At 37.1% G+C, this 26,674-nt stretch overlaps 1 protein-coding gene across 1 annotated transcript; it reads right to left on the bottom strand.

Annotated features, from left to right (window-relative positions):
* Positions 1 to 582: 582 nt before the first annotated feature.
* On the bottom strand, positions 583 to 19,285 carry LOC106064430 (uncharacterized). The gene is made up of 8 exons (XM_056030836.1): positions 19,124 to 19,285; positions 18,819 to 18,985; positions 10,362 to 10,506; positions 6,212 to 6,347; positions 5,650 to 5,800; positions 2,280 to 2,460; positions 1,310 to 1,439; positions 583 to 767 (listed from the first exon to the last, which is right to left on the bottom strand). The coding sequence occupies exons 2-8, from the start codon at positions 18,964 to 18,966 to the stop codon at positions 609 to 611; spliced, it is 1,050 nt and encodes a 349-aa protein (XP_055886811.1). The 5' UTR covers positions 18,967 to 18,985; positions 19,124 to 19,285; the 3' UTR covers positions 583 to 608.
* Between the last annotated feature and the right edge of the window lie 7,389 nt (positions 19,286 to 26,674).

The following is a 26,674-nucleotide window of genomic DNA, read 5'->3' as shown; positions in this document are numbered from 1 at the left end:
TAATAATTTCCGGATATTTCCAGGACTTTTTCGTATATTTTGCAATTCCATGAAATTTCAAAGAGCTCCTTGGTAAACCAGAAGGCTGTTAAAACTTATAAAATGGTTAAATTTAATAATTTATACCTAGAATTAGCCCGGGTCCTTTGGAAGTGCGGGGCCCACTGCGGTCGCATAGGTTGTATTATCCTTAGGCCAGCCCTGCAAAATAACGGCTTAGTCTACGCCGTGGGTCGACTTTAAAAAAAAAAGGACTCTTACACTTAATGTCGGTTATTTATTATGGTAGTTTATTCCTTTTTACAAAATATATTGTAAAGCATTGACAACTTAAAGTCATATAACCATTCTCATTTCTTTAAATTTGACTTAATTTAATTTTTTTTTCTAAACCAATGAACACCCACAGGAAATAAACTCTTACAGGGTATGTAACTCGTTTGACACCCACACCTGAATGTTAGATTAACAAACAGACTTAACATAATGTAATGAAAAATAATTTCGTTCTACGTTGTACTGTATGAGTGTAATAATGAAGTCAAATAAGCTTGCCAAGAGATAAAGAACAAAACGTATAATAGTAAAGACAATCTTTTGTTGTATGTTCAATTTTCCTCCTCCTCATCTTCAGGCGTGTTTTTCTGCGCATGTTGATAAAGTTTGTACATAGAAAAACCTGCAGCGGCTATGGCTCCAATGGGCCCAGCTAGTAGAAAACCAGCATATCCTGATGCTGCTCCAAGACCAAGAACTGCAGTTTGAGTCTAAATATAAAATATATAAATTTTTAATTTGTGGTTTGTAAATCTAACAAGAAAAACTAAAAAAAAACTTAAAAATACAAAGCTTATATTACCAATGTATCAATTAGTTTGGAGCAGTTATGAAATTGAATTAGTAATAGATCTGGCCCAGTCATGGGCAAACTACGTGAAGGAAGAACAATGTACGAACATTATAACTTCATCTACACTAATTTTGTTTAAATTTTTAACGAAAACCGAAACCAGATAATTATATCTTTATTCAGCTATGTGAATGCGATCTATGTACAGATAAAGGAAAAGTTCAAAGCTGTCTGTCATTGAATGGAACATTATGTGAAAATAACTTGAGTCATTACATTCACTTCACTGCTCTTTTAATTATTTCCCTTCTTTTCAAATAAAACTTTCTTCTTCCTGTCTTCTTCTATAATCTATATATTACATTAAATTATTGCTATTAGTATTTTATCATTACATCTTACATGCTGTTATTACATCTTCCAAGTTCATGCTGTTATTTCCAAGTTCTTACATCTTACCTGAGAGCTTTGTTTGCTGTCATATCTACACCAATTCACAAAATGTTCACAGTTTTTGTAAAGTGTTTGATACTGGATAAATCCTAATTTAGACCTGGCCCTTTTTACTACAATCGGTCCAGGCAAGGCTCTGTGTTAAACAAAAAGTACACATTGTAGTTCTAATATAAGAAAGTAAAAAAATAAATTCAAAGTTCACTAGCTAAATCTCTTCAATTTTCCAAATCTCAAATGCAAGAGCTGTGTCGGCCATAGGAGGTGCGAGGAGTGCGAAGCAAAGTGGGACAATTTTTTAAAAATTCTAATCCCCATACCCGAACAGAATTTAAAGTTGATCATAGTTACTAAGGAGAGGGCAGTCCTGCCAGTGTTGTCACACAAGGAAAACAATACAAACACAACAGCATAAAGAAACAAGACACGATAAGATACACAAGGATAAAATGTCACATGAGAATTGAAATAGAAACATGGATAAATAGGATGAATACGCATACAACGTAATACAATGGCAGATATAGCATACACAAATAAGCAAGACATAGAAAGAGAGACAAGACAGGCACAGGTTGGCAGAATAGGTAAAGTTAGACAAGACAGAGACATTTTGACAGAATAGGTAAAGTTAGACAAGACAGGCACAGGTTGACAGAATAGGTAAAGTTAGACAAGACAGACTCATGTTGGCAGAATAGGTAAAGTCTGACAAGACAGGAAAAGGTTGACAAGAAAGGTAAAGTTAGACAAGACAGGAAAAGGTTGACAAGAAAGGTAAAGTTAGACAAGACAGGAAAAGGTTGACAAAATACGTAAAGTTAGACAAGACAGGAAAAGGTTGACAAGAAAGGTAAAGTTAGACAAGACAGGAAAAGGTTGACAAGAAAGGTAAAGTTAGACAAGACAGGAAAAGGTTGACAAGAAAGGTAAAGTTAGACAAGACACACAGGATCCAAAAAAAAAAAGTGTTTACGTTTTTCTGGAGTCCTCATTATTTGCTCGTTCAACAAAATCGTTTTCAATCACGTCCATCAATGGTTCTTCTTTTACATAGGCCGATTTAGGACCATCAAATATGTTCGTTACTAGCTTTCCATTTGGAGTCAGTGAACCACCACCTGAGCCTACAGTTACATGAACAAGCATGCCGTCACCTAAAATGAACAAAACTTTGAATAAGACATACTCGGAAGCCATTACCTTGCGGCTAGTTTGAGTACTTCACCAGTTGGAACATAAATATAGAAATTCAAATTTCTCTACAAATAGCGACATCAGAATAAGTTGTTTACTATTTAAGTATTAACATTAAAATAGGTTCAAGCATGAAGAATTGACAATACTTTTCTAAAAAGAAAATACCTTCCTTATACAACTTATTGAGCGATTGTTTTTCTCTTAAAAATTAATGAATGTCAAATTTTGAAACATTTTTTAAACATTTAAACATTTTTCACCCCGCCCTTTACCCCTTCTCTCCGAGAATGAATCCTCGTAGATGTAGTACATTTTTAAAAATATATTCCAATGGGAGCATTTATATCTAGACTTTGAAGCAATCCGAAAAATGTTCTAGCAGTCTTGTGAATCATTTTAACATAAGACCATACACGAAATCGTCACGAATGTCTATTTTTTTTTCTTCTCCGCCGCTAGGGTTGTGGCCGCCTGCGTGCGAAATTAAAAAATGCAGCCCCCTCCCTTGTTTTTTTCTAGAAAAAAAATGTATTACGACAGAGCTGGGCCATGTACCATTTTTGAAGATTATTCCTTTTTTTCCGTTCATATTCACACCGTTGTCGGATCCCTCATGCCCACTTAGATGTTTTATTTCTATTTTAATTTTAACTTTTTTTTTCTATTACGAAGTCATTAAGTCCTTCTCCAGTTGTACGAAACCCAGAAAATGTTAATGTATTGCAACATGAGGTATATAAGAAACAGAAGCAATAGGCTAATAATAGTGATTAGTCGGTATGGGACATATCTGGTGTACAATCTAATTTTTTGTGAAAGTATTTGTGTGCTTATATCTACAATTTCAAGGATTTTTTTTTTCTATTTCACCCAAATTTATTGCCTGAATTAATTGATACAAATACCCTTTTGTGTGCGTGTGTGTCAAAAAAAAACCAGTTGTGGATCCTTTAAAAACGAGACATGGCCGATAATGGATTGCCAAGGATGGTTTTTAAAATCATTCATTCTTTAATGCGTTGCATCTATTGTTTTCTTTTCAAGAGCAATTTTTTAAAATTTTCTTTCTGCACTTTATTCGTCTATTCAGAATTAATATGAGAATATGACCTAATCATTTATTATTCCTTTTGTATCTGTAATGTTTTCTTTCTTTCTTTCTTCCTAAAACAACCAACATGGACCATTCAGTTCAAACTATAGTGACTCGAAACACAAAAGCCATTGACAGTGTACGATTGTATTTTGGAGAGATGTGCCCACAATCATCTACGTTTACACCGTTTTCTCATACTAAGGCCAATAGTAATGACTTTTCTTTAAGAACGCACTATTCATCCTAGTAAAAACAAATCTAGTAATAAAGAGGCAGCCCTGGTCAATGGTATTATTCGAGAGACATTCTAGGTAAAAAGTAGGTATATAGCTCACGGACGTCTGGAATGGGCGTGATCTTTCTTAAGATCATCTTCGTGCTACTTAAGACGTCGCTATCGCGGACCTTTTTTTCCCTACAAAAATCGTCACTCTACTAGTGTAATCCCATGTAAGAAAATCCAGAAGAAAAACACTAGATTGACGTTTTGAAGTGTTTTATTCAAAAAGTTTTAACCCATATTCTTGCATAGGCCTCTCGTAAAACGGTCTACATTTGATAAGATCTTAACGATATCTTTTACTTAGATATTTTAATTTTTAAACATTAGTAATAATCAGACATGGATTAATAACTACAATGAAAATAAAACATCTTTTTTTGCCGCCCCCCCCCTTTTTGTTGTTGGTCGGTCATTGGCTTGTTGCTCCAATCAGCTAGTAGCTACATGTATATCTACATCGATAATGACCCCAAAATATTCAACGCCTAACTAACAGCCATTTAACAAAAGTGAAAATGTTTTTAACATTGAGTTTTAATTACTAGATCTACTTACAGTTCGGGGTACTCGACTAAGCAACAATATTTTTATGTAGTAAGTAGATACTAAGAAGAAAAAATGTTTTGCTTCTGTATGCATTATTCGAAACCAATATTACAGACAACCCCCGAAAATTCAAGGTCAGAAATGAATAGGCGCCTATGAAAAAAAAACCTTGGGAATCCATCCATCCATTTGTCCTTATTAACAGTTTCCAAAATAGCTTCTTATGTACGAATATCGTTTTCTTTTTATTAATTAGTTTTCAAAGGATAATGCAATAATTAGAATTCATAGAATATATATATATATATATATATATATATATATATAATATTTAAGTTATTTTTTAGTTATTAAACTAAAAAAAAAATATAGGTAACCTTGGAATAATGATTTGGCCGCCCCCTACAGTCGGCCGTCTGCGTGCAATGCACAAATTGCACAATAGGTAGCGGCGGCCCTGTTACTGAATATATACGAGTATTCCCCATAACGTAGGCTCCAATAAATTTAATTTTTAAATTCTTATATTTTAAATTACTATGACGGTCAAACCAGTTTCCAATGTGTGGGTGATTAGCTAGTATTTATTTCCCAAAGATATACATAGATTGTCAAAATTCTAGAGCCATTTTCGAAATCTGTTTCCACCCACCCACTGTCCGTTCACCCAGCACATTTTGCAATCACATAAAAGGAATGGTAAAATCAAAGCCCAACATTTTTTATTTCATGTGTTTTTCTTATCAGCTACTGAGACAGTTTCATCAGTGGTTTTTAGTTAAGTTTTTCTAGACGTTTTATAATTCTTGGTGAGCAGAATGGTGGTCGACGTAACAGAGGTGCCCCACGGAAACGCTTTAAAGACCATCTTAGGCGCCAACTTGCCTTAGCTGACATAGAAAAGAGCTCTTAGTTGCATGCGGCTTCAGGACAAGACTGCTGGAGGTCACTTACAATGGCCGCGGGATGTACATTTGAGACCAAAACAAAATCCGCTGCCGAGGACAGACGAAGACGGCGAAAAGAAAATCTTAATCGACCACCGTCGGACAATGGTTATGTATGCATTAGTTGTGGCAAAATATGAAGGTCACAGCATTCCTCATTAATCTTCTAACTTGTAGACAAGCCTTATTATTACTATTATTATAATTCTTGCTACTTTAAAAGACAGCTAAAGAGATTTTAAAGCTAAAAAAAGAATCTCTTTATTCTACTTACCAACATAGATTCCCCAGTGTGTGAACAGGTTTCGTGATATTTTGACTATATCACCTGGTTCCAGGTTAGTAAATACTTGAAAATTGTGGCACATAAGTAGTTCCTTTTGATTAAGGCTGACATTGCTTGCGTTGCTACCAAGTCTAAAGAACTGTTTAGAAATACCGAATAAAAAAGAAGAAAATATTTAGTGTATAAAATTACAATATCTGCCAGGGTAATAACACAAGATTTGTCTAAAACCTTGTTTAAAAATTATATTTGTATGTAATACAATGAAAGACCAGAATTGGTTAAAGTCTACTTTCATCATGTTAAGTTAATGGGAAGATACGTCATAGTCAAGCGCGAAGCTCGTTTGAAAGGGCCAATCAAACACTAGAGTTCTACATACCACAAGGGAATACTCGAAAGCCCTTATGATGCCATGTTTGTCGTTCAATTAAAAAGAGAATTAGGATCGTCATTTTGCCTAGCGAATAAATCTCAAATGTTGAAATAGAACAACAGTTTAAGAAACTGTTCACTACTACTACTAAAACAAATTATCTGAAGAACTTACAGACTTTAGAATTCCATGTCTGCACCAGTAAACAAAATGTTCACAGTTTTCAAACTTTGATTCATATTTTCTAATGCCTAACTCAGATTTAGCTCTGATGACAGCCGACTCCCGCAAAGATTTGACATCATAGCCTCTAAGAAGATTAAAAACAATAATTGTAAAATTATATAAATATATACGTCTATTATCATAAAGAGCAAATCAAATAGCGTTAATTTTAATATACAGGGAAGAATTTGTTAAAAAAGAAAGATTACAAGGAAAGTTTATGTAAAGCACAAACTTATTGGTGGTCCCGATGTGTCCGCTTTTCTGTGAGCACTGTAATAAAAAAATGTTTTCAGTGTACAGTAGGCCAACGTGTGTAGTCAATGATACTACAAGACTACCCTACGCTTTTTTCATTGCGCGTTATGCAATAGTACACGTGTTTGCTTCATGTTGAGTGGTCAGAGAAGAAAAAACCACACTAGCATAGTTAGTCAAGCAAGTTCGTAGATCTATATGTACTCTAAAATAGTTACACACCCTTCCTGCTCTAAAATTAAATAGACTGTGTGTCTGACTGATTTTGACAATATGGCCAGAAAGACCTACGACATAGGCCTAGTGTACTTTAGTTTGTCATCCATAATGACAAGAGCACCTCACATTTAACGGTTATGACATAGTGTTAGTTGTATGTTCAGTGGACAGACAAGAAAATAATACATTGGCATGGATAGGCAAGCACGTATTTACATTGAAATAGTGACACAAATCAAATGTTTCATTAAAATTCAACAATTTAATTTCTATTTCCTTGGTTACTACATATCAATATGAAATTGTAAATCTGTTTTATATAATGATATTTTAAACTTTACCGGTATAAGTACAAGTTAATACAATTTTAAAAAAAAAGTACCCTTCTTTTTTAAAGGTTTTAATTCAATGCAAGAATACAAGCACACATATTTATTTAGACATTTTTTTAAATTTTATTGTGCATTAACGTTTATGTAAGAACCATCGATGTTTCTTACTATTGATTTTGTTATGGATAAAAATATTACAATGTTAAAAGAATTGGATCGAACCGTAGGCATACAGTCGGATGATTAGCTAGAACGTCTGGATGAAACCCTCCCCATCCTTTAAAATAATTGAAAATTTTTTATAATTTAATTAATTTCTTTTATTTTAGTTTAACTATACTGTCAAATTCGTGATAAACTTTTAGTTTAATTACTTCATTTTAGTTGAAACTTAATTTTAGTTTAACTTTTTGAATTTCCCATCACTATGTATATATACATATATATATATATATATATATATATATATATATATATATATATATATATATATATATATATATATATATATATATATATATATATGGGCGTAGCCAGGATTTTTTTTTTAAGGGGGGGTTTGGGGGGGGGGAGAAAACCCCTCCCTCCCGCCATTGGTAGAAATGTGTAACCTCTCTGGAATACGCTCTTGGAATTACGTGACTGTAGTTTGCTTTAGATTTTATATCGAAAAGGAAAGTTTTATCGTCAAAATCATCTGTTGTGGATTTTAAACTAAAAAATTTCTGGAGTTATTGTTTTTTTAAAATTCAAAACCCCATTTAGCTACGGTCATAGTATTTGGTAACTGTAGTTTGCTTTAGAAATTTTTTAACTCAAAACCATCTGGAGGGGTTTTAAACTTTTAAGAAAAGCAAACTGTAGGAGAGGGGTTTAATCTCAAAACCCCCAATGAGCTTGGCTACGCTCAAATAATTTTAGTGTGTAATTTGCTTTTATTTTATATTAAAGAGGTATTTCTTTAGCATCAAACCCCGCTGAAAGGGGCTTTAAACTCAAAACCCCTTTTGGCAACTCTCATAGCATTTTGAGTGCGTAATTTGCTTTTTTTTATATTGAAGAGTTATTTTTTTAGCTTCAAACTCCACTGCAGGGGAGTTTAAACTCAAAACCCCAATGATTACACTCATAGAAATTTGAGTGTATAATTTGCTTTGTTTTTAATATTAAAGAGGTATTTTTTACCTTCAAACCCCGCTGAAAGGGGTTTAAACTCAAAACTGATTCAAAACCAATTTAGCTACATTTTGAGTACGTAATTTGCTTTTTTTTATATTGAAGAGGTATTGTTCAGCTTCCAACCCTACTGAAAAGGAGGGGGGTGGGGTTAAACTCAAAACCCTTTGGCTACGCTCATAGAATTTTGAGTGTGTAATTTGCTTTTTTTTTATATTGAATAGGGGTTCTAAAATAAAAATCTTGCTTAAATGTGCCCTTGGAATTTGGGGATAGTCGTTTCCTTTTTTTTTTTTTTTGTTTTGTTATTAGAAGAGAGGGATTTAACTGTAAAAAAAAACCTGGTAGGGGGTTTTAAACTCAAAACCCGCTGGTAGGGGTTTTGAACTCAAACCCCCCAGGTAGGGGTTTTAAACTCCAAACCCCCTGGTAGGGTTTTTTTAAAACTCAAAATCCCTTGGCTACGCTGGGCAAATGATGGCATAGTATTAAAATGTCACCCAAAAAAAACAAAATCAAAGCAAAAAATCAATTACTGAATTCCGACCCCACCCCTGCGGGGGGGGGGATTTCATTTCGGGGGGGGGGCCCCGAAAACCTCCCCCCTTGACTATATATATATTGTTACGTATTTCTGTATCTTCTGGCTAAATGTACTAGTAGGCACACAAATAAAAACACTGCAAAGAACTTGACGACTCAACTTTCAGTTTCATATAACTTTAATGACTATTAACTCTAACAATTCGTCACTGTAACATGTAGCGTAGAAGACTACAATATCTGTCAGTTTACAGTTAGCTGTACTTCGTTGCAATTCATCTCTTGTCAACTTGCATCGAGCCATATTCCACAGAACAGACCAACGACACACTTCCCAGTGTCGCTCCAGGTCTCCCAAAGCTGAACCAAGTCGTACTCAAGTCTACCGAATCAGAGCCGTACACGTCTTACATCGACTGTATCGACTGTAATGGCTCAAGTCAACTGTTCGTTGAATAGACTTTAACGGCAGTAGTCCACTCCAGTTAACTCTTCCCTACTTAACTTGCATCGAGTCGTACACATTTTTCTTCCACTGTCTCGCACAGTAGACAACAGTAACGAAGACTGTACCGACGATTCTACCTCAAGTAGTGACCTCTATCTGTCACTGTTCATTAGTAACTGACCCCCTTCTTAGATCTGTTCGTCCCCTGGAACAACACGTGAGGACACGTCACATCCTGTCTTTGTTTATACATGTAGATTCCAGAGAACACCCGCTGCAGTGTCATCTCGCCGGGGTCATACGTTGACCTCTACCTATCACTGTTCATTTGTAACAATATATATATATATATATATATATTATCTCAAATGACCTCTAAAAACTTGTCGAACTCCTGGCTGTCACGTGTGGTTCAGATATTGGAAAGAAAGCCTTAGCAGACTACGAATCTAGGAGAAGGAAAATTCTGATTTCAAATCTCTGCTGCCTTGAAGCTATAGCCAAACATGAGAAAAGCTAAGAGTCAACCCTGAAGATTAATCGGGAGCCGGTAACCCTTACGCAGCTTGCATTACACAGAGCCAGCGATGCGCTAATACCAAACTATATCGGCACTTTCTGTTTCATTAAATAGATCAGCGACATGCTGAGAAACTTGTACGTGTGGGCGACATCTTTCAAAACAGAACTGCCACTTTCATAAGAAGATTCAAGTCTTCTCGTAAAAAGATGTACAAGTCAGTTCTTCTTATCATCTCTATGTACGTATGTTTAGATTCAATGTAATTTGAGAGATTGATATGCAGTGATCACTTATGTCAGTTCATTCTCTTGTTTTCTTTAATTTTTTATACGATTTATCTGCAATTTTTCTAAATTACTATATGAGGTTCATTAATTCGAATTCAATTTATTAAAAAAAAAAAGCTTTTTTCGTTATACAAGTAAACAAAATCCTGTTGATTTGAAATTGTTGATCTAAGGACTGAAGTCTAATATCTTACTGTTTAGTTTCCAAAGTACTAATGATCGGAGTCTATAATATTTATTCTTTCAACAGGAGATCATTACGTCTGTGATTAGAGTGACTGAATGCAAAGTATACTTAACTTGTAAAACTTACTCATAGGGAGACAGCTTCTGATACGATACATCTACCAGCTGATATTTTGAGACTGACAAGAGTGATTCCTCTTTAATCACAACTTCTCTAATCTCTCCAACAAGATTCCTTCTCACTTCGCCTAAATGGACGACATTGCCTTTACCTGAAGAGAGAAGTTAAATTCACACAAATAAAAAGATCTGTAAAGCTCTTAACTTCATAAAATTGAAATCCCTAATATGAAACTTGGTTTTGAGACAAAGAACTATTAAATTACAGTAATTAAACAGATACATAAGAAATATATATTTAAAAAAATGCAAAGCCTATATTAAGTGTAATGGTATCAATTAGTTTAGATCAGCCATGTATTTATGTGTATTATTGACCTAGGTTTCTCAATGCACTATGATCTTATCACTTCTCTAGACCAGTTGTGAAAGGGGGAAGGAAGAAGGGGTAAATGTTTATATGATCGTTTTTTTAATGCATAAAAAAAGTTTACTCATGGCTAAAGGGGACTAATTGAGCTTATACCACCACATCTGTCAAGTACGATATCTTTCCCTTGTTAAAAATACCAAACAAAATAGTTAATTACCAATAGTTAATTCACTAATTGGCTAATTATTTTTATTGATTCTTGTGTTGTCAGGTAAAAGAAGTAATTGTGCACAGTTTCAGCCTAATCCGAGATTGGATGTAGGAGAAAAAACGTGTCTAAACTTTATACCAGACAGACAGACCAAACTAAGAAACCTGACGATGTTGTGCTGGTGTGAACAGAAGTAAAAAAAAAATTTCCCCTTTCAGATCTTGCGATCTATGGGCAGATGACGTAAGGGTCATCTGTTTCTGTGACCTAAAGTAAACGAAGATGTCATGTGGCCGCACAACGACCAACCACCTTTACGTTTCCCCAACTAATGCCAGGTAACCATTAGAATTATAAAAAAGCTAACTGGGCAGCTTTTTCACAAGAAACAGACACAAGACTATCAAGCATAATTGAGACAGACGTCAATTCAACCTACACAACTATAGTCTCCAACATCTTACAAGCAGCAAAAAAATACATCCCCCGAGGCCAAGTTAAGAAATACAAACCTTTTTGGACACCTGAATTAGATAAATTAGTAAAAGAAAGAAACATGGCCAGGAAGACTATAGAAAAAAACCCTACTAGAGAGAACAAGACAACGTACAACAAATTGACAGGGCTTATAAGACACAAAATTAAAACAGAAAAAAAGAAAAAGTGGACCACAACATGCGAACAACTAGATCTAAACAAGGATGGTCGAAAGGCCTGGACCCTTCTGCACCGGCTAGCAGGAAAGAAACAAATAACTGTGACAAGTCAAAAACTCGCTGTCAGAGTCACTCTAAATTATCACAGCATTAATTATTATTTTTCATTATTTATTTATTTTATTTTAATTATTTCCCCATCCTACCTCCAATTTCTTCACCCGCCCCACCTTTCCTCTCTACCAGGCTAGACTTAGTCCACCACCTTGGAGAAAGTTAAGGCGCGTCCTTTCATTTATCTTCCCTTGACCGGGGCAAAGATACACATAGACTCTTTGATCTTATCGCCGGATGTCTGAAGGGCGGTCGCGGTTTACACCTCCTTGGTTTGAATGCAAGCTAATCTTCCCCCCCCCCTCCCTTGGGTGGAATGCAGGTCACTCTTCCCCCCACGTCTCTCTTTGATCTAAGAGATTACGCGGGTCAATACACCGCGTGGTACTCCAAGGTGTGACGCCTGTCGGACTTCACCCACGTGTAAGCTAATTCTTAGCCTAGGACATTTCCTGTGTCCGCTCACATTTTCCAGGCCTTTGTATATAAGGTAAATTAAATAAAATCAGTCTTTTTCATTCTCATACGAGCTGAGCTATCGAGTCTGGACTACTTCATACATTCTTTCTCCTAGAGGAATACCTTGTGGTAAGCCGAACTTAATCACAAGTTCCATCTTAATTACTCTGTGTATATTTCAATTGGATTTTTATCATGTGTATTTTGCTTAGTTCATTTATATTTAATTAGTGCATTGTGTATTTCTCACTGGCGTAAGTAGAAAACATAAACATGTCCTATATATTTAATTATGGACTGCATTAATCTATTAATGCTACGTTGCTCAATTGATCGTTGATGCAACCATGTATATATTTGTACATCTTATTTTATTTCCTGTATCTCGGTTAAACGCCTTGATAATCTTACTAGCGCACTGATACTGCGTCTAGTGAAGAAATATGAATTATCCCCCCCCCTTTCTTTGTGTATTGAATTATCTCCCCTGTAGTCATTTCAATCTTACGAGAGTTGCGCCCACACCATTCAAGCGCGCTCCATTGTTCTCGACCCACGGTCATATGCAAACAAAGCGTCTCGGTCGATGACCACCGCCCATTCACCCCCCCCCCCTTTTCTTTCTCTATCCACCTGTGTTGTTTATTTGAGACTATTATTTCCCCTTCTATGCACATTTTTATATTATTACGTTCCCTTCTATGCACATTTTTATATTGCTACTATCTGCCATCTATTTTCCAAATCCCATTTGTCATCATCTCCCCTTTATGCTCTAAAGCAATTTTACCAATCTGACGAATGCACCTCAGTCGAGGGCATCGATAAGATGCATAAGAGACATGTCCTAATTTGTCTTTATTTATCCGCAGCCTCCCTCAGGTGTCTGCCTATTTACCTGCCTAATTATTTGGCATTGTCTGCCTAGTCAACTGCCTACCTATTAGCTATATGCTGAGTGCTATTCAGCACTGCACTCTCCTACTGAGATTGCCTAGTTATTGGATCAACGATCTATTTACCTGCAGTTGTGCTTAGTGCTATTCAGCGCTGCACTTGCCTACTGAGATCTACTCAACTCTACCACTTGGCGCTATCGGCATTGCCCGCCTATTCGACAGCCCACCTGTCAAGCTATTAGGCGCGACTTCCCGTAGATTCAGATCTGTGTGAGACGTCATAGCTACGCCAACCCTCGGCAACTCACTGGACATATCCTGTCAGCTACGCTGCCCACGGCAGATCAGCTCTGCCCGCAGTATCCTTGTGCCCACGGTAGCCGGCCACCCGCCCTACTGTGCCCACTACAGATATTAGATTTTGGGGACTGAGACTCCACAAGAACTATATCGCCGGCGTCCCTCTATCCGCTAGAGCGCCACCTCCAGCTGCAGAACCTCAAGCCAGGACACAGCCAGCTGCGACATCAACAGGAAAACCAGCTAAGTCGGAGGACAAAGTGACATACTCTCTCATTAAATGCAAGAGTGATGATTAAAGCTAGTAATACTTAGAGATAGATGCAAACCCTCCCCCTTTTTATTCTTATATGTATATTTATGTAAATAAATATTCTTTATTTTTAACTTTTGTATCTATCTTTCATTGCTTTGTCTCGTTGCGTGCCTGCTCCCGATTCATATGCTGATAAGTGGGGGTGTGATAGCATTAAAAATAATCATCCCCTAGACAATAAACGCGCCAAACACACGTCACATTTCCCCACCTGTCACATTTTGGCGAGCCCGTCCGTGGATTTAACCCATTAGTACAGCAGGCACGAACAGGCAGCAATAACTAAAATTCCATATCAATATTTTTTTTCCTTAAAATATTTATAAGTATCATCACTTCGCATTAACAAGAGTGTCACTTCTGTCATATTTTATTTATTACTATTTATTACTATTATTGCATTTCATGTGTAATATTTTCTTGCAGGAACTTTGTGATTAACGTAGGCAGACACCACACTCTTTTTACACCCTTTCCTATAACCATAGACTCACTTTCACTAACCCACTTTCTTTAATTCTAGCTCAATCCTATTATCCATTCTATCTGCCCTTCCACCATCCTAGTACCTCATTACCCACCCCTCACCACTATGGCCAGTGGCACATTCTCCAAAGAGCACTCTGACTTAATGCAGAAAATAGCTGAATTCAAAGAAATAGCGGCCACCCTATATAATGATGAGGCAGAACGAAAACAATATGTGAGGGAACGTTTTGAGGCCGTTAGAAGAGAAGCTGAGGAAGAGGAAGAAAGGAGACTAGACAGGGAACATGAGTTAAAAATGAATGCGATTAAGCAGGAAATACTAGGAATCAGACAGCGCTATAGACCGCAGAGTTTGGAGCTGAACAGCACACCCGCAAGACAAGACCAGGAAGCAGAGGAGAGTGGAATCATGACTCATGTCGAAACAGAGCACACCGCCCCATCAGGCACAGACGTTGCTAATAAAGGTGAAACTACCACACCTGATGCCTCTTCTCTCAACAATACCACGCTGTCTACCCAGCCCCCAACCTATAAAAGGCACTGACGACATAATAACAGAAAACCTTAAAAAGGCTGAAACCTTCAATAAATATTTTGCCAGCATTAACAAGTCAAAGCCAAGAAAACAACTGGACCAGGCCTTCAGTAATATCTTAAAGAAAGAAGAAAAAGCTCCAACAGTCAACTGTCAGATCTTTGATACTCCCTTCACTCTACATGAGCTCAATACTGCCCTAAAAAGCCTCAAGTCAAGAAAATCCCCTGGACCCGATAAAATAACAAATGAAATGATTCGGGGACTAGGACCACAGGCCCAAAACTGTATACTTAACTTTATCAACCATACATGGAAAACTGGAGACATACCACAGGAATGGAGAACTGCAAACATAATACCCATTTTAAAGAAAAATAAACCACCTGGAGACCCAAAAAGTTATAGACCAATATCTCTAACATCCAACATTGGCAAAATGGCAGAAAAAATGATCAATAACCGACTTTATTTTTGAAGATAAAAAAAATGGGCATCCATGGAAAAAAGTAAAGCTGGATCAGGGCATTCTTAAAAAACAGAACCATCCAAACCCGATTCGAAGGTGCCATCTCTAGTAAAAAAAAAAGTTTGGAAGAAGGACTACCACAAGGTTCAGCCCTTAGCTGCACTCTCTTTCTAATCTTCATGAATGACCTCCCGGACCTCATTTCGGTCAATAAGGCACTTTATGCAGACGATCTTTTAATTTGGATTACAGAGAAATATCCAGTGCTGACTAGATCCAAACTAAATAGAGCCCTCACAACTATCTCCACATATTCAAAGTTATGGAAAATGGAAATAAAAAAAGAAAAGTCAATTTATTCAATCTTTAGCCACAGCAACAAAACAGCAAAAAGAAACTACATCCTAAAAATAGACTCTCAGCCAATAAATAAAGAAGAAAATCCAACATATCTTGGTGTAAAACTAGACCAAAAACTGACTCTAAAACACTTTATGGCAGATTTAAAAGAAAAGGCATCACAAAGATTAAACATAATAAAACACCTAGCAGAAACATCCTGGGGAGTGAAAAGAAAATCTTAAGACAGTTATACACTGGATATGTCAGATCTGTAATGGATAACTGTCTCTCCATACAAGTAGCTGCCAACAAAACCTATCAATCATCATTAGATACAATCCAAAACCAAGCCTTGCGGCTAATTAGTGGAGGTATGAGAACTACTCCCACAGCAGCCTGTGAAATAGACTCCAATATTGAACCTCTTAAGTTAAGGCGCAACAGAGCAGCATTAGAAGCTATTGAGAGATACAGAAGGTTGGAGGACGATAATCCAAATAAATTACTAACACAGAGAAATAGGAAAAACAACCAAAAAAAGCAAAGGACTCTGATCCAACTTAATGACGAACTAGCCCTAAAACACCACCTACCCAATAACAGAGAAAAAATTACCAGGTTTTCAAACATTACACCCGGACTAAACTACAAACAACCAACCATCAAAACACATTTACTAAATAACACCTTAACAAAAGAATCAAATCCACTGGAGCTCAAAGTAGGCACGCTTGAAACAATCGAAAGCTATCAAAAAACAGCTATCCATATTTATACAGACGGATCGGCTTTCAAAGCTACCATCAATGCTGGTCTTGGTGCCTTCCTGGTTTTCCCTAAAAATAAACACTTTGAGATAAGCGCACCCTGTGGTGATTACTGCTCAAACTTCCAAGCCGAAATTGAGGCAATTACCATAGCACTCCAGACAGTGGAAAACAAATTATATGAAGGAGTGCAACCACCATCAGATATTGTTTTCTTTACAGACTCCCAATCTACTCTGCAAGCACTTAACAGCAGCACCTCAAACAGCCCTAGAGAGTTGACAACACTCATTGTGATAATCCACCAGATGATATCAAAATTAAATATCAATATTACACTACAGTGGATCCCTGGACACATTGGCATCATGGGAAATGAAAAGGCAGATAAGTTATCAAAGGCAGGTTCATCTATGGAACAACCAGATAGACCTGTTAACTACCTCACCCTAAGGTCAATGTTAGTCAACAATCACAAAGAGGAGTGGCTCAACCAATGGGCATCAGGAAACACAGACAGAGCCATGTACAGAGAAATGACTACGCCTAACAAACTGGACAGTATTAACTTCCTCCCCCGCAAAGAACAATCTACAATCTTCCAACTAAGAACAGGACACACACCACTATTAAATTACCACCTGAACAAAATAAACTCCACACAACTACCCCTTTGCAGACATTGCGCCCACCCCTTTGAAACCGTAAACCATATCCTCTTTGAATGCCCCTCCCTAATCCACCTTAGGCAGACCCTACTTCCACTACAGGCCAACATAACCAACACCCTGTACGGCAGTGCTGAACAATTGAAGAAAACAGCACACTTTTTTTCCTTGGCACAGTCTGCAAAAGAGCTCACAGCTCAGCAGCAATATAGCTGGCTAGAAGAAGAAGAACCATTAGAATTGGATGGACTCTGAGGCGCCCTAAAGATCCCAAAATTAAAATTCCAAAATCTTCATCAAGGCTCATTAAGGTTCGAACCAGGGAACCCTTGGTTCGGAAGCCACGCGCTTTACCACTCAACCATCGCCCTTTAAGAATCAAAAGACAAACACGAGGAAGTAACATCAATATATAAAACACAAACACGGGAAAGTAACAATTTATTAATTTAAAAAAAAAAACAAAACAACGGAAAACGCTTTTGGAGGTTCATGTAAATTACCTTTAATTTCTAAAAAAAAAATAGCACTATTTTAATAATTATTATAAAGATTTTAGGGTAAAAATACAATCGGTTACTTTGTAGATTATAATACATTGATACATGGTGATCACTTTGATACTGTGGAAAACATCCGTATATTGTACTTGTTAATCACGGTCTAATGCAATGCTGATCACTGTCAATTTCTTCCATGGTTTCCATGGAAACACAAACTCAAAATCGGCCTCCTAGAGATCCACCCAGGCAGGCTTCAGTATTTTCAGAAAGAACACCCGATTGAAATTACATCAAAGACAAATGACAGATAAGAATGGAGAAAGAAGGTTGACAGATCTTGTGTAGTGCCCCAACGGTCCAGCAGATCAAAGGATAGGTGAAAGTGAAAGTAAAGATAGATGTGAACCTGGCCTGACTATTTCCCACTTTCAGACCTTGTGGTCTATAGGGCAGATGATGTAAAGTTCATCTGTTTTTGTGGTCTACGGTTAACGAGGGTGTCATGTAGCCAGCACAACGACCAACCTCCTTTACTTTTCCCCAACTAATGTCAGGTACCCATTAGAGCTGAGTGGACTTAAAGGCGCTCAAAGATTCCGAATTTTAAAATCTCAGTCTTCACTAGGATTCGAACTCGGGACCCCCGGTTTGGAAGCCAAGCACTTTACCGCTCAGCTATCGCTCCTCCCCTGACCTAACTGAAGTCTTGTAATTGATGTAATTTTTTTTGGATAGGCCCAATCTCTTATTCGAATCCTCAATAAATTAATCCATCTTAAATGCTACAGAAGTAAAAAATAAAAAAGGAAATGCAGTTTACAAGATTATTATTTGTTTTAAATTATCTCTAACTTATAATGCATACTAAATAGATTTTTTCTCTTTAAAAAATAGTAAACATTTGTTTGTGTGTAAATATAGTAGGCCTACTTGGTATAACAGAACTTACATAACTTAACAATACAAATATAAAAACAAAAATTTTTGACAAAAAATCTACAACTGTTTGCGTAAATGTGTTAAAAATATAAAATAATGTTGGACTCCCCTAATAAAGAGCCTGAATTGTTTGAGTGTTTAATAGTTAATAGTTGTAAAAGGAGTGTATTTTTAAGGAAAAAACTACTTGCATAAGTGATTTAAAAAATTAGATTTTTTCGCTTTCAGAAAAGAAAAAAGTAGCCTTTGCATCAGAACTTTGAAAGGTCTAAAATATTGTGATGTCCGATTTTCACAATCTCTTTTAGTTTACGAGATCTAAACTGGACAGACGGACAGACATTTCGCACAAAACTAATAGCATCTTTTCCCTTTTCGGGGCCGCTAAAAACTGAACATTTATTTCAATTCAAAGACTCACCAATGTATATAGCCCAGTGTGTATGTGATCGGCCATTTACAGATTGTCTAATGAACACTACATCACCAGGCTCCAGAGATTCTAATATTTTGATGTTGGCTTTCTCAGTGTCGATGTCCTGAGCTAACTGGTTCATATGCCAAGACATCCTTACGGTCTTGTCCAAGGCTTTCTCAGTGTCGATGTCCTGAGCTAACTGGTTCATATGCCAAGACATCCTTACGGTCTTGTCCAAGGCTTTCTCAGTGTCGATGTCCTGAGCTAACTGGTTCATATGCCAAGACATCCTTACGGTCTTGTCCAAGTGGTCTGCAGATTAAATGTCAGATCAGTGACTGTTGCAAAATAGTTTAGAAAGAAATCTTTATTGTTTAGTTTAGTAGGGCTTACATACAAACACCGAAGGTCTATTTAAAGTCTAACATGTGTACATCTTTTGAAATTAAGTGTTCATAAATATATCTGAAAGTGGTATTTAAATGTTAATCTAGAACAATAGATCATGTGCCCTTCACACTTTTAAAAAGTTACCGTAATTCTTGTAATATTCGACTCCTAATTTTTCTATATAAACTGATCCATCACATAATATAGCAAAATAAAAGAAAAGAACTTGACCATTTCTGTAATTGAAACTTAAATCGTATTGTTTAATAATAAGTAATAAATATATTATATAAATAGCATTAACAGTTTAAAACACTGTTATTGAAATGATTTAAAGACGTATCTATTTAAAATACTATTCTTTATCTTTTTTATTTTACAGTACTCAAGATAGCAGTGATAGCTTAACAGAATAAAGATTAAGACATTCAATACATATAATGTTTGGGTATTCTTAGAAGAAAGTAGCTTTTACTTTCGTTTTCACTTCAATTTTCCTGTATGGGTTTGTGTTATCATTTGCATTAATTAAATTTCGCAATTCAACTACTTCGTTAAAAGCATTTAGTCAAAGAAGAGGCAAGTTTAGTCAAGTGAGACGGCCGAAACAGGCATTGTATTTGAAGAAGGTTCAAACTTTAACCCCTCTTCCCTAGTGCTATTAGAGCATGGAATGGGTTGCCTGAGCTAGCCAGAAAAACCAATGACTTGGAAGAATTTAAGTCATTGGTTAACATGTATGACTAAAGTAGATGCATGACGCATAGGATGTTATCATCTTCTTTTTCAAAATAAGGTCTGTATTATATAAGATAAGAAGATAAGATGAGTTTGTTAAATTGCAAATAGGACAATTTCTTCTCATCAATGTCTTTGGTACTAAATTCATTACATTTAACAAGTGTTAGGGAAAGCGCTCGCGGATAGTCGATCTTAGGCCTCGCGTCTATCTGAAGACACCTTGGGGAACAGGTGAATGAATTTGATAAATAGTTTATCTACCTACATGCGTATGTGTGGGTGTGTATGGGGTCTATACGTATGGCGATTAGAACAGTTTTATTCAACATTTGACTAGAGTTGTGCATTTTAGCACCGAAACTTTATCCAAGATACTCACTGACTCAGTTGTTAAGAGTTTTGAGAGCAGTAAGCAGAGGGAAATAGTTCACGAACATTGGCTCTTACTGAATTTGAAACTGTCAGGTAGAGTTGTCCTACTGCACTTGACACTGTCAGGTAGAGTTGTCCTACTGCACTTGGAACTGTCAGGTAGAGTTGTCCTACTGCACTTGGAACTGTCAGGTAGAGTTGTCCTACTGCACTTGAAACTGTCAGGTAGAGTTGTCCTACTGCACTTGGAACTGTCAGCTAGAGTTGTCCTACTGCACTTGTAACTCGTAAGGCCATTAAAAGTCAACAAGAGCTCCCTCTCACCGGCCTTGATGAACAATATACAATATTCTGTCTGGCGGGGGTGGGGATCATTGAGATGTCCAAAAAGGTTCGAAATAAAGCCCATTGAGCCAGAAGAGGATTTTATCCCGTAGCGAGGATGAGGTGTTGGCTCTTCGTCGACCCTTCTTTCTGGAGACCCCATCAACTAGATGATAATTTAATCACATCCGTTTGTTCATGGGTCACGGCACCTTAAGCCAACGCAATGGGTTCCCCCGACCCATCAGAGGCCTGAGGCCGAGCCCAAGAGGGGACGCTTCATATTTCTATAAAGTACCATTGCATTCCGTGGGAGGGCTGGTGAATGGTGCAATGAATGCGGAAGGTTAGTAAGCCTTTCTCGCATCCTCACCACGTGCAAGTACACTCGCTAGAGCATAACTGTGGTAGCCACCTGGGAGTCTTGTTTGTTCTCGTTTTGCCTTTCCGCTTTCCCGGGCGGACGTTTCCACGGAGATGCCACGCTGAGGCGACGGGAGCTTTTCACCGCTAGCGGAAGGGGAGGGGGTCAGACTCGGGGTTAAACTCGTGTTTATTTTGACGTTCCAGTGACATGCTCACTCCGGACTCTATGACTTTTCTCTACCAGGCTAATCGTGCGGGACACGCCATTTATGCCACGGCCTCAAGATAGACGGCGCCTGAATTTTGACAAAGTTTGTGGGAGCTCTTTTACAATCTCGCACAGGCAATGAGGATGCTCTTTTATTCGAAAGTTTATATAGGGTGTTTCATTTTGATAAACAAATATTTATAATTTATTTCTTTAATGCAAATATGTATATTTCAAACACAGGTATGTATAAGAAATGATGAATATTTAGTGAAGTAGTTAAGTTCCCCTTTCAAACCTTGCGAACTATAGTGCAGATGATGTAAAGATCTTCTGTTTCTTTGGCATTCGGTCAACTAGCAAGGTGTCATGTGGCCAGCACAACGACCAACCACTTTTACTTCTTCCTATCTACTGTCCTGTACCCATCAGAGTTGGGTGAGTTTAGAGGCGCCCTAAATATCCAAAATACACTGAGATTCAAACCTAGAACCCTACGTTTGGAATCCATCCGCTTAACCACTCAGCCACCGCGCCCCCTAAAGATCAACATTGATTACATATAATTTTATGTTCATCAAATGTTGAGAAGTTGATATCAAGTTTCTATTTTAAGTAAGGATAGCAGAGCAACAAAAAATTATTAATTACAGTTCCCCTTTAAGACATTGCGATCTATAGGGCAGATGATGTAAAGGTCATCTGTTTCTGTGACACACGGAAATCAAGGGTGTCATGTGGCCAGCACAACGACCAATAGAATAAAATTGCGATTTCAATTTCTTTTTGTGCATCTACTACATGTCGCGTGCGCATGAAGATTTCTTTCTTGTTAAAGAATTTGGAATTATTTTCTTTTGGCATAGGAATTAATTTGTATTCAAGAATTTTGTGTGTGTTTGACGCACTAGAGGATCCAGAACTTTTGCAGAAGGGGGGGGGGTAACTTTTTTTTTACAAACCCTAACCCTAACGCCAAGTAAACCCTAGCCCTATGTAAAACACACACACACGCACACAAAGAAAAAAATATATATGTATATGTGTGTGTAAGAGAGAGAGAGAGAGAGAGACAGGGAGACAAATAAAAAATAGTTTTATTACAATTAGAGCAGTATTTCGCAACCTTTGGGAGGAAAAAAAGCAGTTAATTACGTTGGTGGCCCTTCCATTGACAGCTAAGGGGGTCTAGGGGGAGCGCTGTCCCAGCGATGTCGGTGCTGAGCTCTTACTCCAAGCGTTCTCTTGCATTCTTAACTGCAGAAATGCATTCTCCTGACATCTAGTGCTCATTTTTCACCCATTTAAAAAAGGCGTATTTAAATTCTAGTTTGGTTTTATAAAGCTCGGAATCGGAAACTTTTATATACATTCTACACAGTAATCTAGACTACAACAAAAGCATTTTTTTGTATTCTTCACTGCATAAACACATTCTCCCTACATCTACAGCTCATTATTTATCAGTGGGGTTCGGGGCGAGGCCCCGACGCCAAAAGCGTTTTCTTGCATTCTTAACTGAAGAAACGCATTCTCCTGACATCTAGAGCACATTATTCATCAGTGGGTTCGGGTCGAAGCCCAATCACGAAAAGCGTTTTCTAGCATTCTTCACTGGAGAAACGCATTCTCCTGACCTAAAGCTCATTATTCATCCTATTATAAAAGACCTTTTGAATAATGTTGAAAAATATTCTAATATAAATTTTTAGGCCCTTAATACATTGCAAATAAAACCGATTTGTTCGTTGAAAAGATAAGATACCCCTCATCTTTAGATTAAGGCTTTGATGATCGCCGCCGAAAAAAAATTATTTGATAAATAATATTCAATATAATTCAAGCATAAATTGTGAGTTATAGTCCAAAACTTATTTAACTAGAAAAATATCCGATTGAGTAAAGGTTGTAAAAAGGCGACTAGGAAAAGATTATTTAGGTTCAGAACTCATCTTAATCGTGACTCTTATACTGAAAATTTATGTTTGAATTATAACTTTTCCAAAGCAAAGTCTTTCTTAAAATAATTAAGATAAATTCATGTGAAATTACATAAACTCTGTCTGGAAGGGGAGGGGGCGATAGAGGGAAAATGATTAATCCTCACTCCTTTTTATAATTTCTTCTAATGATTGCATTTGGCATTAAAGAATAGGGTTGGGACGACTCGATATAAGAGTTTAATTTTATAGCATGTATAAATTATATTAGTGACAGACTTTTTTGTAACTTCTTAACTATAATACAAAAAGAAAAAGTATTGGTTTGTCTCATAGGGGGGAGGTGATTGCATGTATCGCCCATCCCACCTGGTACAACACTTTTTCATTTTATAATTACTAATGATAAAATTTGAGATTAGAGTGTGGTGCAACAGAATATACAATGGGTTCACGTAGTTTATATTATATACATATTCAACTAATTTTGTTCACATACAATGATTTCTCCATAAAAATAGGACGGCCCCCCCCACTCAGAGGGCTAGAGTGGGGAGGGCAGTACATGCAATCAAACCCCCACCCCCCCCCCCCACACACACCGAACAGAATCGGCAACAATACCTGAAGGAGAGCGACATAATATAAAATGTATATATTAATTCAACTAATTTTGTTCACAAACTATGATTTCTCCGAAAAGTAGGACCCCCCCCCCACTCAAAGGTATTAGGTGGGAAGGGCAGTAGAGGTATTCGCTCCCCACCCCATCGGCCAACAGGGGAACGACATGATATAAAGTAGGTTAAAATACCAAATAACAAGTTTTAATCATATAGATATTCAATTGATTCTGTTAGCAAGCTGTGATTTCTACAGATAAATTGGACCGTCCCACCACTTGAAAGTTTATTGGGGGGGGGGCGGAATTGATGCCATCGCCCCCTCCCGACCCCACCATATCAACCAACATGATAGAGGGGGGGGGGATAATCTAAAAATAGGTTGAAATATAAATAATTAGTATATATTATTAACATAAGTAATAAATTCGTATACAAATTGTGTGAATGATCGCTCCTACCGCCCCCCCCCCTGGATACTCCAGTGTGCTAAATCCTGTACAGTTGACCAGCGGTCAGTAAAGTATATCACTGGCTGTGTGACAGTTAATGATCTTAGTGATCTGGCGTATGCTAATTTAATCATTGCTATATTTCTGTACCTGGGACGGCCTGCTATTGTTACTGCTGAAATACATACTGCTATAACTGCTATTACTCTGCTGAATATAAATTCTGAAATACATGCTGCTGAATACATGCTGCTGTATAGTTAGTTGGTGTTAGTGGCGTAGATTTAGAGGGTTTAAGTTAGTTGTTGGGTTCAGTTGTAGTGGTTAGTGTATATATTGTTACAAATGACAGGGATAGGTAGAGGTCAACGTATGACCCCGGCGAGATAACACAGCAGCGGTTGTTCTTTGGAATGTACATTTTATCAACAAAGACAGGATGTGACGTGTCCTTACGTGTTATTCCAGAAGGTACTAGCAATGTCCAGTGACAGATAGAGGTCACAACTTGTGACCCCGACAAGATGACACTGCAGCCGATGTTTTCTGGAATCTCCATGTATAAACAAAGACAGGATGTGACGTTTCCTCACGTGTTATTCCAGAGGATACTAGCCGTGTTTGTGCAACTTTGGACAAGCGATTAGGGACTCTATATAAGCCAGAGAGTTAATGTGAAAGTCAGTCGTATGGAGTCGTGATTGAGCCGTTACAGTCGATACAGACGATGTAAGACGTGTGCGGCTCTGTGGAAGAGAAATGTGTACGACTCGATGCAAGTTAACTAGGGTAGAGTTAACTGGAGTGGACTACTGTCGTTAAAGTCTATACAGCGAACTACAGTGGACTTCAGCCGTTACAGTCGATACAGTCGATGTAAGACGTGTGCGGCTCTGATTCGGTAGACTTGAGTACGACTTGGTTCAGCTTTGGGAGACCTGGAGCGACACTGGGAAGTGTGTCGTTGGTCTGTTCTGTGGAATACGGCTCGATGCAAGTTGAGAAGAGAGGAATTGCAACGAAGTGAAGAGATGCAGTGCAACGAAGTATAGCTAACTGTAAACTGACAGATATTGTACAGTCTTCTACGCTACATGTTACAGTAATGTTAGAGTTAATAGTCATTAAAGTTATATGAAGCTGAAAGTTAAGTCGTCAAGTTCTTTGCAGTGTTTTTATTTGTGTGTCTACTAGTACATTTAGCTAGAAGATTCAGAAATTCGTAACAATATTATATTTTTTATTATTGATTTATTTTTATGTAAATAAAGTTTCATTTTTAATATTTAATTTGAATTAAAGTTTGTTCTTGCTTTCATTTAGTTTAGGTTAGTATGTCTGGTTACTTAGGCGACTCTAGCCCCTTGGTCGTAGACTGAGGTGTCACAGATGAAACCCACACAGTAGCGCTAACATCTGCCTACTGTATAAAATTTAATGTTGAGCAGAGAAAAGGTCTCCAGCACCTCCTGACCTGCTTACACATCAATGGAGAAATAAACTTTGAGAATGTTCTGTTTATAAATTGCTAATAGATTTTTTAAACATAGGCCTACATTTTTGTTGTAATTTGATTTTTATAACTATGTATGAGTGCTAATAATATTATATTGTCCAACAAAAATTATACCGAACTTACCTTCAACTGACAGTTACAACAAGCAATATATCCAGATAACAAAAGACAGGATGACAGAGATAAATGACCTCAAGAGGTAAATGTCATCTTAAAATAAGATTTCATAGTTCTATAAAAAAATTATGCAAGGAAATAGTTTTAAAATTGTTTAAAGGACATTTTTTGTTACTTGCTGAATTTGGCTTTGTGGGCCATGGATTCCCTAAATTGACAACAGACGGACAACGGATATGCCCTGCATGTGACAAAATATGCAGGTCGCAGCTTGGATTGTGTATATCGAGTATTGACCAAATTTCGCGAAATGGCTACTTATAGTTTTACAAAGCTTATATCAATTCACTCTGTGTGTCTGTCTGGCCAAAAGTTTGTACACGTTATTTCTCTAACACCCAATCAGGGATCAAGCTGATATTTTGCACAACTATTTCTTTTATCTTACAACCCACGAATCAATAAAAAAAACAATTAGTTAATTATTATTATTATTATAGCTTTTATATAGCGCTACTTTCAGGCTTATAGCATGCTCAGAGCGCTTTTGGTCCAATCTCATTTGTGGACCTGTTGGGGGGAGGGGGTATCTAGGAGTTGGTTTTCCGTGCTGCCTTTAGGCGCTCAGTAAACACAACTCTGCCCGAGTAGGGTGTCGAACCTCGAGCCCCCTTCTAGATAGCCAAGCCAAGCCAAGTTCAAGCGCACTTGGCCTCTCGACCACGCTTCCCACCAATTAACTATTAATTAACTATTGGTAATAAATTACTTTGTTTGTATATGAAATAATGGAAAAAAATAGTACTTGAC

Source organism: Biomphalaria glabrata, chromosome 5 (assembly GCF_947242115.1).
Source record: "Biomphalaria glabrata chromosome 5, xgBioGlab47.1, whole genome shotgun sequence".
In the NCBI taxonomy this organism is placed as follows: domain Eukaryota; kingdom Metazoa; phylum Mollusca; class Gastropoda; family Planorbidae; genus Biomphalaria; species Biomphalaria glabrata.
The sequence above is the reverse complement of the archived record's forward strand: the minus strand, read 5'-3'. Positions and strand labels throughout refer to the sequence as shown.